General features: G+C 41.4%; 1 protein-coding gene across 7 annotated transcripts in view; it reads right to left on the bottom strand.

The window, feature by feature from the left end:
• The window catches only part of Iml1 (GATOR complex protein Iml1), a 65476-nt gene that overhangs the window by 9135 nt on the left and 41626 nt on the right, over positions 1 to 14715 (bottom strand). For all 7 annotated transcript variants that reach the window (XM_045768687.2, XM_045768693.2, XM_045768689.2 and 4 more), the window contains 7 exons: positions 11475 to 11653; positions 9514 to 9712; positions 8241 to 8340; positions 6969 to 7154; positions 4385 to 4542; positions 3898 to 4110; positions 72 to 278 (listed from right to left, as the gene is read on the bottom strand). In XM_045768687.2, coding sequence (XP_045624643.2) covers positions 72 to 278; positions 3898 to 4110; positions 4385 to 4542; positions 6969 to 7154; positions 8241 to 8340; positions 9514 to 9712; positions 11475 to 11653 — 1242 coding nt within the window. The remainder of the gene's footprint in view (positions 1 to 71; positions 279 to 3897; positions 4111 to 4384; positions 4543 to 6968; positions 7155 to 8240; positions 8341 to 9513; positions 9713 to 11474; positions 11654 to 14715) is intronic.

Here is a 14715-nt window from a genome sequence, read left to right as displayed (position 1 = left end):
GATCGTAGACCGAGATAAAATCTGACAGTAATGTTCTGGGGCTTATGGGAAAGACACCATCTCAATCATACCTGTGAGGAGCTTGTTGAAGTGAGAGGGTTGGCGAGAGTGCGACCTCGGGAGGTCTCCAGGGGGTATGGGGTATGGGAGTGCACCCCTGTTCCCGGTGAATGAACCATGACAAACATGTTACCTGTCACGTGCACGTACTGATTCTGCTCCATACTGTGAGTTTCAGTCACATAAGGCACAAAACCAAACCTCTCTAGAATGGCCTCCTATTGTAGAGAAAAACAGAATACTGTATGAGAACATACAACCAAATGTTGCAAATTTTTCAGAAATGTAATAGGATATGATACAATTAACATGATTCACAGATGCCATATACAGATCAAACAACTTGAATATATACAAAGTATTCAAAATACAGAGGGAATATCATCATCACACGAGTAGTTGGGAGTTGTTTTACGTTGAATTAGTTTGTTAATAAGATGTGATAGCTTTAATCACACTAAATTACAGTATTTGTCATAGCAAGCACTGTGGTTGTATGAAACAGTAGAGTTCTGTTGTGGGCGTTTTGCTGGAGTTTGACGATACCGGTTATGCAAGATGCTCGTCAATATAAGATATGGTATATAGATGAAAGTTTACACAACTCTCCAATTATCCTAAAGGATGTTGTCTCTCCACCCAAAGAAACTTGATTAATAATAATAATAATAATAATGACATCTCACATACAATTTAGGCTACAACACAGTCCTCTCATCATCTAAGCTTGCCATCTTGGTTCTGTTTTAAAACTAAATCCATTTGTTTTGTTAATGTCTGCTGCTTCATCAGTACAGTTGCCACTGAAGAATCATTCATAAGGCCAACGAGGAAACTGAGCACGCCACAAAACAGAATCAAAACACCAACCGAGGTCGGCAGTGGCAAAGAAGGAACAACATTCCAGAGGCAAAGACCAGGCTGACCCAGGACTGAGCCCATGACAGCATGAGGCAGAACTTTTGCCAGCTGACAAGGGACCCGAATTTGTTAACCGAGAATGAACCACGAAACCCAACTAGCAGGCAGGTGCTTGACTAGGGGTTTGAAGCTGTCAAATGAGAATGACCCATGAACCCCCAGTGAGCAGACAAACTGACTTGCTGGATTCTTAAACCAATCAGTTTTTGAGGCAGGCAGGATCACTGGCCCTCAAAAACAAAAATCAATATGCATTATACCAAACAACTTATTATGTGCCAGGTATGCAAAAGGCACCACAAACGAGAAGAACTGGAAGGTTCCAGAAAAAGTGAGAGCAACATCATCCAAAGGTTTGATGAGCCTCATCCCCAACATAACACAATAGCAGGGGGGGGCAAACTATCAAGACAAAACCTCTACCATGGGTGACAATGGAAAAATTGTGTCACCTCACTCCAGCATCTACAGCCAAAATAGCAGGCCCACCTCACAAGTGAGCAAAGTAACCTCAAGGACCAGACACCCCAGAGCAGCAATGTGACAGTATACCCACCAGTCTTGTTGCAACACAAGGAACAGAAGCCAAGGCAGACAACTCTCCACTGCCACAGGACCAAGAAGGAACAGGCCAAGGTGAAAGGGAGACACAGGAGCATTCAACAACAGCAGGTGGTGTACCGAAACTCCAAGCAAGGAAACTACTGCTAGCCAGGGAGAGGGAGAGGCCAGAACCTCAAACCTTAACTAAAAAGATTCTTGGAACCAGAGGTGAGTTGCCACAAGTCAAGCACAAGCTGAAATGAGTTCACAAATGCCTAAGAGAAGACAAGACAGCAGAACAGCCAAAAACAGGTGACTTCGGAAAACCACAGGTCTCTAGAAATGCGCTTGGGAAAGGAGGAGCAGAGCCCTAAGAGCTCTGCTCCTGACATAAAAAAAAGAAGTGGCAGAGCAAAGAACCCCGGCTGAAGCCTGAAAGAAGAGAGGAACCAACAGCAGCCAAAACACTGTCCAGAGCAAACATCAACTGCCCCAAATAGCCAAAAGGTTTAGAGTCCTTAAAAGGATCAGCAGTCTCAACTGTCTTCATCCCACGCCTGAGCAGGGCAATCATAGAAGGCCCTGCAAATATTCAAAACTCCAGGGGGAACACAGACCCAAAGTCTAAAAACAGCACCAGGGATTTAATGGAAGTACTGACAAAGCAGCCAGGCACCCAACCCAAGAGAGAAGAGGTGACCAGCAAAGAACAAGAGAAGAAAGGAAAATAAATGAAACCAGCCAAAATGGCCTTGACACCGAGGCCTAACCATGGCCAAAACGCAACACAACCAGTCCTGAACAGCAAAGCCCATCACTAAAACATCACTGGAGATAAAAAAAAAACCTCAACCCTGCATGTGGAGACAGAAGACTAGAAGCAAGCAACAAAGGTGAGGAAACATCTGGAAGAGCTTCAACAGCAAGAATAGCAGCATACTCGGAGGGGAGTAAAAGAACTTCATTCAGACGAGACCAGCAGGAAAATACCACCACCTAGCATGAAAGACTATAAGGGCAACTGGGCACTGGGGAACCTACTTGAAATCTAGTCCAACCCTTGACCAGGTAAAAATGTGGCAAAAATAAATGTAACCTGCCACTGGAGCATGAGCTGACAAAAAATCCACAGCTCACCCCAGATATAAACAAATGCCTCATTTGCCTCAACACCTGGCTCAGCAGAAGTACTGAGGCATATGCACCACCAGCAGCTAGGCTCCTTGAGAGGAGGAGACCCCAAGGGCTGGACTACTAAATACACTTGGGTGATAAAACCCTGATCAAGGGCAGGGTTAATGCTAGTGGCAAACAGAGAAGGCATCTCTGGGAACATGCGCTTGAAGAGACCAAGCATACAAGCATGAAGAGAACATTGGAGCATACTCAACAAGGAACATACTCAACAAGAATAAGAGGGGGGAGAGCTAAGCTGAGGTTGCTGAAATGACATGAATAATGGAGGCTACACTAAGCTTGCTGGAAATGATATAAAAACATGCACATGAAGCAATAAGAGAAACAAACAAAAGCTTCAATAAGGTATAAGAGCTACTGAAAGGTTCCTCCCAGAAATGATGCTTTGAATGTAATAAAATTCCTTTTTCTGGTGGACACCATGTAGCTTCTCGTCCTGGTCCCTTCTTTTTCACGGGGTTTAAAGGTTAAGCACAGGTGGCTCCAGAGTGAGGAGGTAGGCTGAATGAGAACCCAGTGACCACGGCTGACATCTGGCGGTGTTTGGGGTATCACGCTTACAGTAGTTACCCCCTGCAGTAAATATCATTTGCTCCATTTACCTTGGAGTGCCTAATTTCCTTCAAACAGTTACTTTTCTTGATGTTCCTATGCTTTCTGATGGGGTTTTCCTTGTGGTTTAAATCACTTTACTCAAAGCTTGCCTTGCCTTGGCCAGACTCTGGTCCAGGCTTACAGTACGCAGTGAATAAGTCTCAGAGACCTGGTACAATGGGCTGAGCTACTGGTAGCCTACCAGAAAAGGGCATTTCATTACATTTTTTTGTTATAATTGTACATTTTTATATGGAACACATTTATGTAAAACTCTTAATAATATAATACAAAATATACAGAACATGTTACAGTGTTTAGCTGATTGTTACAGAGTGGGTACAGTTAATGAAACTACTTACATGCAAAGTGTTCTGAGCATTACCATTTATTGTACTGTGGCACCAGTGCTATATATTCTCTTGCCTAAATGAAGTCAAATAACTTTTATTATGCAGGCTAGAATACCTCTCTGAGCAGAAGAATGAGTAGCTCGGGGATTAAACTACACAAAGAAATTATTGTTTATGCTGTAAACATTAAGTGTACAAAATCTTTCAGATTTATGGCTTCATACTCTACCTGAAAAAGATGCATCCGCCTTCCCCAAGTGCTGGATGTGAACTGAGCAAATGGTTCAGCTCCAGAAACACTAAGACATGCCACATTAAGAGGAATCAGTATAGGACCGCGTAATGGATCAGAGTTGCAAGAATACGGAAGTGCAAATGGATCACTTGGTACGGGGAAAAGATGGAGCCCACAAGCTTGAGCTTTACGCTGCCATGTCATCATCTGCGCACATAAAATAAATTTTATAATTTAGAAAAATGGTCCTTTGTAAAATATCACTTACTGCAATGTATATCTCATATTAAACAAATATAAGGGCACTATTGACAAGACATTTGGCTAAACATGTTCACTTTTCCTGGCATCGTTTACTCGGCATCAGAGACACTGTATGTGTGTATTGTATTAGCACTCATTTCTTATGAGGCTCAAAGCACCTACTCCACTCAGCATGAAGGTGAGGAAGCCGCACACAAACTTTATTGTGTAATCTCACCAGGTCAGTCACGATGGTCCCTGTAGCACACATCCATTGGATAATGATTTCAAAAGACTGTAGAGGGTTGAAGAGGGAGTGGTGTTTCATGTGTCCCCACTCTACCCGATCACTGCGATTATTGCAGTCCAAGTCCAACTGCCCAATTCTGTACAATTCTGGAAAGATTACAATACTGAAGCACAAAAACTTCTTTCCTGTAAGCTGGATATGGAAGATGGCCTGAAATAGTGGAGGTGACAGATGAGTAAATGCATATTTGAAAAAGCAATTACTATCCTGTATTACATTCAGGTTTGCAAGCAACAGAAAGAAAAATACGAGACGGACAAGAGAATAGGACAATGCAAAGACAAAAATTACCCCCCTCAAGATAATTAAACATGGAAATAGGATAAAAGCAGCGTTGAATGAAATGAAACGCCATTTTCTGGGTGATATCTGGAGGCTCCCCGGAGCTTATCCAGGCTGATATGGCTATATGTATTAGACTTTAGCATCAGTCAGTGCGAATGGAGTTCTTAGACCTACTGGGGACCACAAGCCAGAACCTGGCCCCCCTCAAAGAGGCACGAGGAGCAATGGCCTATAGAAATGCACATGTGATTTGGAGCATTTTAAGTCTGCCATCACCCAGAAAAGGTAGGCTTCCCAAAACAAATCCCTATTCTGGTTGAAACCACTACTAAAAGTCAAACGAATGGACAGAACTCCCCAAAGAAAAAGAAGCAAATGAGCATGACATCACCACGTTGCCGCGCCACCGTCTGCACAGCTCCCCCCCCTCCCCAGGGGGGGAAAGGGGGAGCCCCAGACCCCCCCCTCACACCAGCTACCCACACCCCAGTTCAGAGGCTGGATGTCAAAAACATACAGCTGGCGAGCAGACACGCGAACCAGCTGGGAGCCCAAACCAGCTACTCGTCGAGGTAGGCCAGAACCCGAACCCCCTAACAGACGTAGACGAGCCACTACAACCCAGATAAGGCATGTGAAAATGCGAGGTGCCAGTTTCAAGCCAAATGGAAGGCAATGAAAGCTGTAACCCTAACACCCTACAACAAAACCAAGCCAGTCCATGATCCTCGGATGAATCGAGATGTGCCAATACTGTACGCATCCCGGTGGTCCACGGACACCATCCAAGCGCATGGCTCCAAGAGGAGATGGACCTGGGACAGAGTAGTTATTCGAAAGGAGGGGCAATAAACCCACGGGTTCAGACGTGATAAGTCCAGAATGAACCTGAGGTCTGCGCAGTCTGGTTTCGGAACTGGAAACAGGTGGGGAAACCCACAGGAGGGACGAGGTCGTTTCAACCACGCCCAAGCGAACCCATTCCGAGATGACCCAACAGAGCGCAGGAGAAGAGGCCTGCCCTGTCAACCCCGAACCTCCTGAAGGAGGAGGGCCACCCAATCCCAATGCCACTGCAGGCACCACAAAATGACTCGAAAGGCCCCATAAATCGTGGGACCAGGCATGAGCAAACAGCACAAGCCTCCCCCTTCCCATCGCCCTGTCAATGGGACGAACCGCGGAAGGGTCGACGCCTCTTATGTGAACCCGACCCCTGCAGAGAGCAATCACCATGCCGACCAGACGAAGATGGCTCCGAAACTGGCACCACTGGCCTACCACGACTGGAAGAACCCCGAGTCCTGGCATGACCCTTCTGGGAAGACACCCCCCATGGGCCCCCTCCCCATGTAAACAAGACCGACATGGGACGAGAACTGGAAGAAGCTGGCTGCAAATACTGCACCACCACCACAGACTCTGCAAACAGCAAAGAACAAAAAGGCAAAGAAAACCTGAAAGCCAGGGCACAAGCGGATTCCAGGGAGGTAGCCAGCACACAATGAGATGCCCTGCTCAGCCATGCATAGAAGAGACAGAATCATACCCATATCTGAGCAGCTGACAATGCCACCTGACACGGCAAAAGGCTTCCAATATGCAGTTTGTTAACCCTAGGCACAATGCTGCTATTATCAAAGTCCTTTTCACTAAATCCTGAATATGAATCATTTTCCACAAGGTTATTTTCTAAAAGAGCAGGAGATCATTTCATGATGAGTAAATGCATGAAATAATGGCCGAGTGCTGTGGCTGTCGTCCTCGCACTGTTAACATCATAAGTAGCATTGTGTTCACTGATATCTAAACCTTGTAATGTACACAGCCTTGAATACATTCACCTTCATCTATGACATTATCATCACAAAATATCAGTTACTTATTTTATTCATCATTGTTAAGTGGTGGTGTGGCCCTGAGGTGCACAGTGGTGCCGTGAGCTGCTGCTGCATGCCCTACCCTTTGCTGCCATCAATACTGAGGCTCTCACAGCTAGGAGGGATGCAGACAAGTGTTTTCCAAGACAGTGCCTTATTACTGGAAGCCTGAAGAACAGGATGTGAGTCCTATGCACCTGCGGTTGTTTTGAATCATCTGCTATACTGTACCTACAAATGATTTTTCTATGCGAGCGCACCACCCATCAAACGAGATATCTCGGTGAGTGCAGTACACGGGTTAAGGCATTTTCAAACTAATACCCATAAAATGGAATGACACTTACTGAAGCATCCTCTCCAAGGAATATAGAGAGGTAGTTGAGGCTGCAGGAAGGCGGGGCAAGACACGGGTTGTGATGTTGATCGTGGAGTGGTAGGAACTCCCCCAGGCTTAGTACTGAGAGGTTCCACCTCCACTTCGTGCCACTCTGAGCGGTATGTGCATAGATCGTAGCCCACCTGGTCTTGCTCTGTAACACATTGCTTCTTCTCAACAAATTAAAATAATCAAACTTATGTTTAAAATTCTTGAAGTATAGCCAGAAACCATATACAGTACTGTATAATTTATATTTATTTTTTATTTTTATTTGAAAAGTTTATCGAGTAACCATATGAGTTTTTTTTTAGAGACTTATGTTATTTTTTTTAGACGTTATGGCATTCTATTTTGTTAACTAAAATATATGATTCAATGGTTTCAACCTTTATTAATAATTTCAAATGCAATGTTGCTATGAAGAGGCAAGCAATCTGATGACTATAAATAGGTGTAATATGAAGGAGAGAGAAATACAATACAGGGTGTATATCAATTTACAAATTCATATAAAATGTGAAGAATATAAAATCAAATTTATATTTTACAAGGTTAAATCTTGAGCACTTTAGCACAGATTCTATTACAATGTATATTAATGCATCATAACTAAATTATATTATAGAGAAGAGTTTACTGCAGGTACATTAAGTATAATACACAGGCATTAATTTAAGGTAAGGTCAGGATCAGAGGTAAGGTAATTTAATGTAAAATCAAGAGAAAGCACTAAGCCATTCTGACTATATATAGCCCTTAGAAGGGATATGAGGATATGGATTTAGGATAAAGAGGGAAGGAATATTGGCCAACCACCTGGATGCTCAGCAACTGAATGCCAACCTGCAAGAAGCGAGGCCGTCGCTCTACCATCCAGTCCAAGTGGTTGGACAAACCTTAATGCAAGTAGAGAATATTTCAAGTTGTAGGATGGTAGAGTTTAATGGATTACTGCATTCTGGAAGAGCCATACAGAGTATGAACGCATACAAGAGTGTTCACAAGTGATCAAAAACTGGCATGCACACACAAGTTTATACAGTTTCAAAGCGTTATATGACAAATAGTTTCAAAGCGCTATATGACAAAGAGTGCTGGGAAGACGGGACACCACAAGCGTAGCTCTCATCCTGTAACTACACTTAGGTAATTACAGACAATCCTGCATATCTGATAATAACTAATATGCTATAACAACATTTAAGGTATGCTGTTACTGATAAATAGCTCCACTAACCTTTATTTCCTGTCAAAATAAAGTACAGAAAGAAGCCATGGACAAACTTGTGTTGACGATCCCCTGATGCATGGCAGATTAGTTCACTCTTCACCATTTTCTAAAATTAATACATAAGGCAATATACTCTGTACTACAAATAAACACTCAATAAGTCAGATTACAAAATTATACATGTATTGTATTGCACTTATATTATAAAAACTTGCAAAAATTAGTACTCATGGTCGGGAGTACGGGAGTACTAGGAATACTAAGGGAGCCGGTCGGCCAAGCGGACAGCACACTGGACTTGTGATCCTGTGGTCCCAGGTTCGATCCCGGGCGCCGGCGAGAAACAATGGGCAGAGTTTCTTTCACCCTATGCCCCTGTTACCTAGCAGTAAAATAGGTACCTGGGTGTTAGTCAGCTGTTACGGGCTGCTTCCTGGGGGTGGAGGCCTGGTCGAGGACCGGGCCGCGGGGACACTAAAGCCCCGAAATCATCTCAAGATAACTTCAAGAAATGGTAATTTATTGCACGATAAACATAACAAACCCAAATAGGTTTTAATTGCATGAGGAATATGAAGACATGTATCTCTGGCCAGCATATCTTAAGATACAAACATTAATTATACCACTCATAACAGTCACTGAGTCTTGAACAGGAACAAGATACTTCTGAGAGTTAGAGGTATCACATAAGGTGACATTTTCTGCACTTGCCACCAAATAGCTATAGTTACAGAGCACAAATTTCTATTTAAAGACTAAGATGTCTGGAGGAACATGAAGGTAGAAATGCTTTGTTTGAGGCTGTTTGTAACACTTATTTTCAGTAGTGAACAACTATTTTTTGTTAGTCAAGTCCTATTCTTGAAGTTATCTTGAGTTGATTTCGGGGCTTTAGTGTCCCCGCGGCCCGGTCCTCGACCAGGCCTCCACCCCCAGGAAGCAGCCTGTGACAGCTGACTAACTCCCAGGTACCTATTTACTGCTAGGTAACAGGGGGCATCAGGGTGAAAGAAAATCTGCCCATCATTTCTCGCAGGCGCCCGGGATCAAACCCGGGACCACAGGATCACATGTTCAGCATGCTGTCCGCTCGGCCAGCTGGCCCTATTGCCTATTGTAGCCAGAGAGTTACTACGTCCCTGGTCCACTGCTAACCATAATGAATACATTCAAATATATGATATTTAATTGTCTAAAATTCAGTGGTTAAATTACATATAAATTCTCCATGACCCAAAATATTGACAATTTGTGAAGTTGAGTGTAAGAAACCCACCTGTAACAAGTCAACAGCAACGACCTCAGTGGTAGCTCCATCCACGTGCTCGCACACCCAGGCAGTAGCATCGGCAGCAACAAAGGTAAGAGCAGGAAGACCAGCCTGTCGGTTGAGCAGGCTCACACCTTTCACCGGGTCACGCATCAGTTCCACAATTTCAGCCAATGATGAATTTATGCTTACCTTTTTTATTTCCCTGAACACACACACAAATGGAAATGAAAATATCATTATAAAATGTCACAATAAACATATTTAATCAATCTTGAGAGAAATTTAAAAGATACAATTGTATCTTACTTGAAAATGTATATACTGTATGCTGAACTGTCATCAAATTATCAAAGTTTCTACTTTTTTTTAGCAGTTAGAGCTGAAAACCAATACTTAGCATACATAATCTACAATACGTGCCACTACTGCAAAGTTCAGCTCTTATTTACTTACTACTGTAAACTGAATTATAATCCTTTCAAAATGGCATTCAAAACCTGGATAAACACTAATTGTGATGCAACGATCTGCTACCAGGTGACAGTCCAGGGGCCAGATTCATCAAGCAGTTATGCCAGTACTTACAAACCTGTACATCTTTCCTCAATCTTTGGTGGGTTTGTTTATATTTATTAAAATGTTTGTGAGCTTCGAAGCACTAGAAGGCCGTTTATAACAATACAGTAATAACATTTGATTGGGAAGTTTCTATACTCGTAAACTGCTTAATAAATGTAAACAAAGCCTCTAAAGATTGAGAAAAGATATACAGGTTCGTAAGTACTTGTGTAACTGCTTGATGAATCCGGCCCCAGATCACCTGGGGCTCCAGCCAGCCTGCCACCCCTCTCCTTCATCTCACCCGCCCAAAACAGGACAGGAAACATGGAACTGCTAACAGGACCCATCCTCGGCTTCTACTTTATGCTTTCAGTTAAGTGGTGTTAACTATCACAAGAATATTAGATCAGCTGGGAACCTTTGTTATTGTATATATACATCTTTGTATATATATACTTACCCTTCATCTATATTATATATTATATAGAGTATATTTTCTCTTTTAATATTATTGTTTTATGCCACAAACATTATATGCCCTAGTTATGTATTTTGTTCCAACTCTGAGCCTGGTTACCTTTCTTGGTTGTGATACTGTGTTTCCCTTGCCATTATCTCCTTGATAATACATCTCATTTTGACATCAAAATCCCCAAAGGACAAAATATAATATACTACAAATCATAGCAACTCACAAACATTCATGTTTTCTATGCATGGGTCTATTGCTTTGGTTTGGTTCGGACAGTCTAATGCATCATTTTCTGACCACTGACAACTTGAGAGGATGGGCTGAATACTTTCCTCATTTTTTCATTCCTAATTTGTGCCTCAAATTTCAACCTATCTCCTCTTGTCTTGATTTTTTTTTAATTTAAAGAGGCTGTTCTAGTCCACCCTATGTATGGTATGTTCCTCAGTTCTGTACTTATATCTTGAGTACCCACTTCTGAAGTTTGAAGTTAGGTAAAGCAGCCAGGTGGGAATATTAGTGGTTTGGGTTACAATATTACTTTACTGCTCCTGTGATGTCAAGCAGGACTTTAAAATGCATTAGATGTTAATGAGTGAACTTTCTGCAGTGAATCTGGACTAGAGTGAGCTTTTCTCCAGTGCCTCACTAGCATGTGTATGGCTTGGTAGGGACGTATCCAATATCTCTACTCTGCTGGCACATAGTATCACCCTGGCTTGACAGTTAAGTTTCTGTCCAATGACACATTTAATGACCTTGCCTTATGAAGCATTCAAGTGGAATAGCTAAAAAATACTAAACGTATCCATGTTTTGATAAGTTTCCTGACGCTTCTCCAAGTCAAACCGACTACGTATTATGGTACTCTCTTACAATAACTATACCTGCTTCACTATACTCATTCCTACACCTTTGTATATATACTTACCCTTCATCTTTGTTTTCCTCTTCTGGCTCAATCAGTGACTTCATCTCTGGCATATCAAGGTGTATTTCACGACTCCCGCTTTCCAATCTTGAGCGATCTGATGGCTTACTCCCTGAGCGAGTTCTGGGTCGCTCCATAACTCTGTTACTTCCCAGGCGTTCTCGGAAGGCTGCTACATTCTGATAATACAAGTTTACTCAGATTCCCATACTATAATGCAATACAATTTTTTTTTATTTTAGAGCTAAATTTGCAGATTATGTATGTGTATGCTTGTGTTGTCCAGTCTTCCATTTAATCTTTGTCATGAAGTTTTGATGTTAATGATGGCTTCAGTATTCCGAACACTGCTGTACCCTATTATTTAGTTTATTACTTCTATCTACCACTTTGTTGGAAAAAGATAATTTGTGTGTGGTTTTTTTTGGTGCCTTTGATGTCTTGTAGTTTGAATCTATGATTTCTTGGTCTCGATGCTGTGGATTTAAAAATATCGCCTTATCAATTTTATTAATTCCTCTGAAAATGTTGCATTATTGCACCTACTAGTGTTAACATCACTAAGGCTAGCCTTGTAGTTCTTGTTTTTTTTTAGGTCCCTATGTCATGGTACTATGTCTGTACTTTTCCTGCATTATTTGTAAACTTTTTTGAGATACGAGCATCATACAAAAGTTGTATACGGTATTCCTATTTAGGTTTCATGTATGCCAAACAATTTGCTAACCATTTCTCTATGTATATTTAAAGGTGAATATGATATTAGCCAGAATCAGGCAGGTTCATCTCTTACTATCTCTCATCTTACTAATATCATCTCTTGATATTGTCCCCTAGAGGCAGTTTAATATCAAAGCTTGCCCCTTAAATCTCTTCGCTCTCATGAATGTCGTGAACATTTTCTTCAGTATTTCCCCCCACCCATATCTTGAAAATTCTGAAGTTTGCTTGTATTGTGTGAGTGGTAATTGTTTATAAGTGTAGTTACAGGATGTGACCTGTGATTGGTGTTCTGTCATCTGTATAGTCTGTCATTTGAAGTGTTAAAGCTACCAAACTTTTGGTATACACTACCTTGCCATTTAAATGGTTCCATACCACTCTATATGCAAGAGAGTATTTGAGCACAGTTTTTTAATCTTGGATCTCTTGGCTTGAATGTATGATGTCTTATGCATATTGGGGAAGTGGAGTATTTTTATTATATATACTGATTATATATATATATATATATATATATATATATATATATATATATATATATATATATATATATATATATATATATATATATATATATATATATATATATATATATATATATATATATATATATATATATATATATATTAATATTAACACACACACATAAACATCACAAAGATGATGGCCAACCCTACAGTAAAGCAATACTACTACTACAACACAAATTATATACTGTATATACAATTCTAAATCTACATAAAATATAGCATTAGCTGAACGTACTGTTACATATACAACTCAAAGTATTATATATTATGCCATCCTTACTTCTTTAATAAAAACATTTTAAAGTGAATAAAAATATAAATTCTGATATAATAATATCCTCAGCTAACATCAGTAGGGTTATCTTGAGGTTATCTTGAGATGATTTCGGGGCTTAGCGTCCCTGTGGCCCGGTCCTCGACCAGGTCTCCTTTTTTGTTACACACCCCCAGGAAGCTGCCGGTAGCAGCTGTCTAACTCCCAGGTACCTGTTTACTGCTAGGTGAACAGGGGCATCAAGGTGAAAGAAACATTTTGCCCATTTGTTTCCACCTCCACCGGGGATCGAACCCGGAACCTCAGGACTATGAATCCGAAGCGCTGTCCACCCAGCTGTGAGGCGCCCTGCCCAAAGATGGTGCCCAAAGTTATGGGCAGGAAGCCTGTTAGGCTTATCCAGGTCCTCCAATGACTACTGACCACCTGCGGGATGCATCCCACAACAGTGGCCTGACTCCTGGGTACCTAGTTACTGCTAGGTGAATACAGGCAACAGGTGAAAGGAAACATTGGTCAAATGCTTCTGTTCTGATAAATTCAGTATATTCTATTACTATGTTCAGTATATTCTATTACTATGTTCAGTATCCTCAACTAGTATGATCAGTATCCTCAACTAGTATAATCAGTATCCTCAGCTAGTATGATCAGTATCCTCAACTGTTACATTCAGCACCGTCAACTAGTATGTTCAGTATCCTCAACTACTACGGTGTGTATCCTCAACTAGTATGCAAGATCCATCTTCGGTGAAATAGGTATGCACTGCATATCTCTGGTGTTGGAGAAAGAACATCCACCAAAAGGATGCGATAAAATGCCTTCAGCTACATGAGGTCACAAGGGTAAAACACTCTTAGGCAGAGTTCGGGTTGCCCAAGAGATGCTCAAAGTCCCAACAAGAAAGCAGAGTTCCCAGCCACAGCATGGGAAGGTAAAGGAGGGAGATCCTCAAGAAAACAGCTAAGAAGAACCCATGATTACTCCAGAAAGGTTTCTTGAACTGTACACAAATGAGGTGGTCAACACAGCAATGCAAAATGAGCATTTAGACTGAAACAGTGGAAAAGTTAGGGAGGTATAGTTTAGCCAATCAAGAAATTTATCTTTTGTAACTATCCTTATATTTCCAATCTTCATAACTGCTTGTACTGTAGTTGAACCCATTTTCTGTGATAGATTATTTCTAGTATCCACTTACTAAACTTCTAAACTTACTAAAAGTGGAATGAAGGTACTTCCTTCCACTTATGTGCCTGAATGCAACAGAAGAGCTGCCACTTGTCCACAGAAAACAAGGAATTTTCTGCAAGTCAAGACAAAGTGGGAATTTCATACTGTAGACAGAAATGAAAGAGGACCTGTACCTGTATTTGAAAATGTTCGGGTCGAGTTGAGACGTATGGTCAAAGTTCGACAGGAGAAGCCATTCCCACTGAGCCAAACTCTGGGTAAGACAAGACACCCACAAACCTGAGCGAGGGTATGGGTGCAGTTTGCACAAGACCTTCACTGAAGTGCACGACACGGAAGATGACTTTAAAACCACAGTTGAAGTGAGCTAAAGACCATGATAATTGGCAAATATTCTTGAATGGAATTGCACTGTATTTACCGTACATGAAGTGTTAGAAAAGAATATAGTTTCCAGGGATCTAACAAGTTTAACAAAATTAAAAAAAAAATCAAAATATTGCAGATCTAGAAAATA

Source organism: Procambarus clarkii, chromosome 61, assembly GCF_040958095.1.
Source record: "Procambarus clarkii isolate CNS0578487 chromosome 61, FALCON_Pclarkii_2.0, whole genome shotgun sequence".
NCBI classification, from domain to species: domain Eukaryota; kingdom Metazoa; phylum Arthropoda; class Malacostraca; order Decapoda; family Cambaridae; genus Procambarus; species Procambarus clarkii.
Note: the sequence above shows the minus strand (reverse complement) of the source record. Positions and strands in the feature narration are given on the sequence as shown.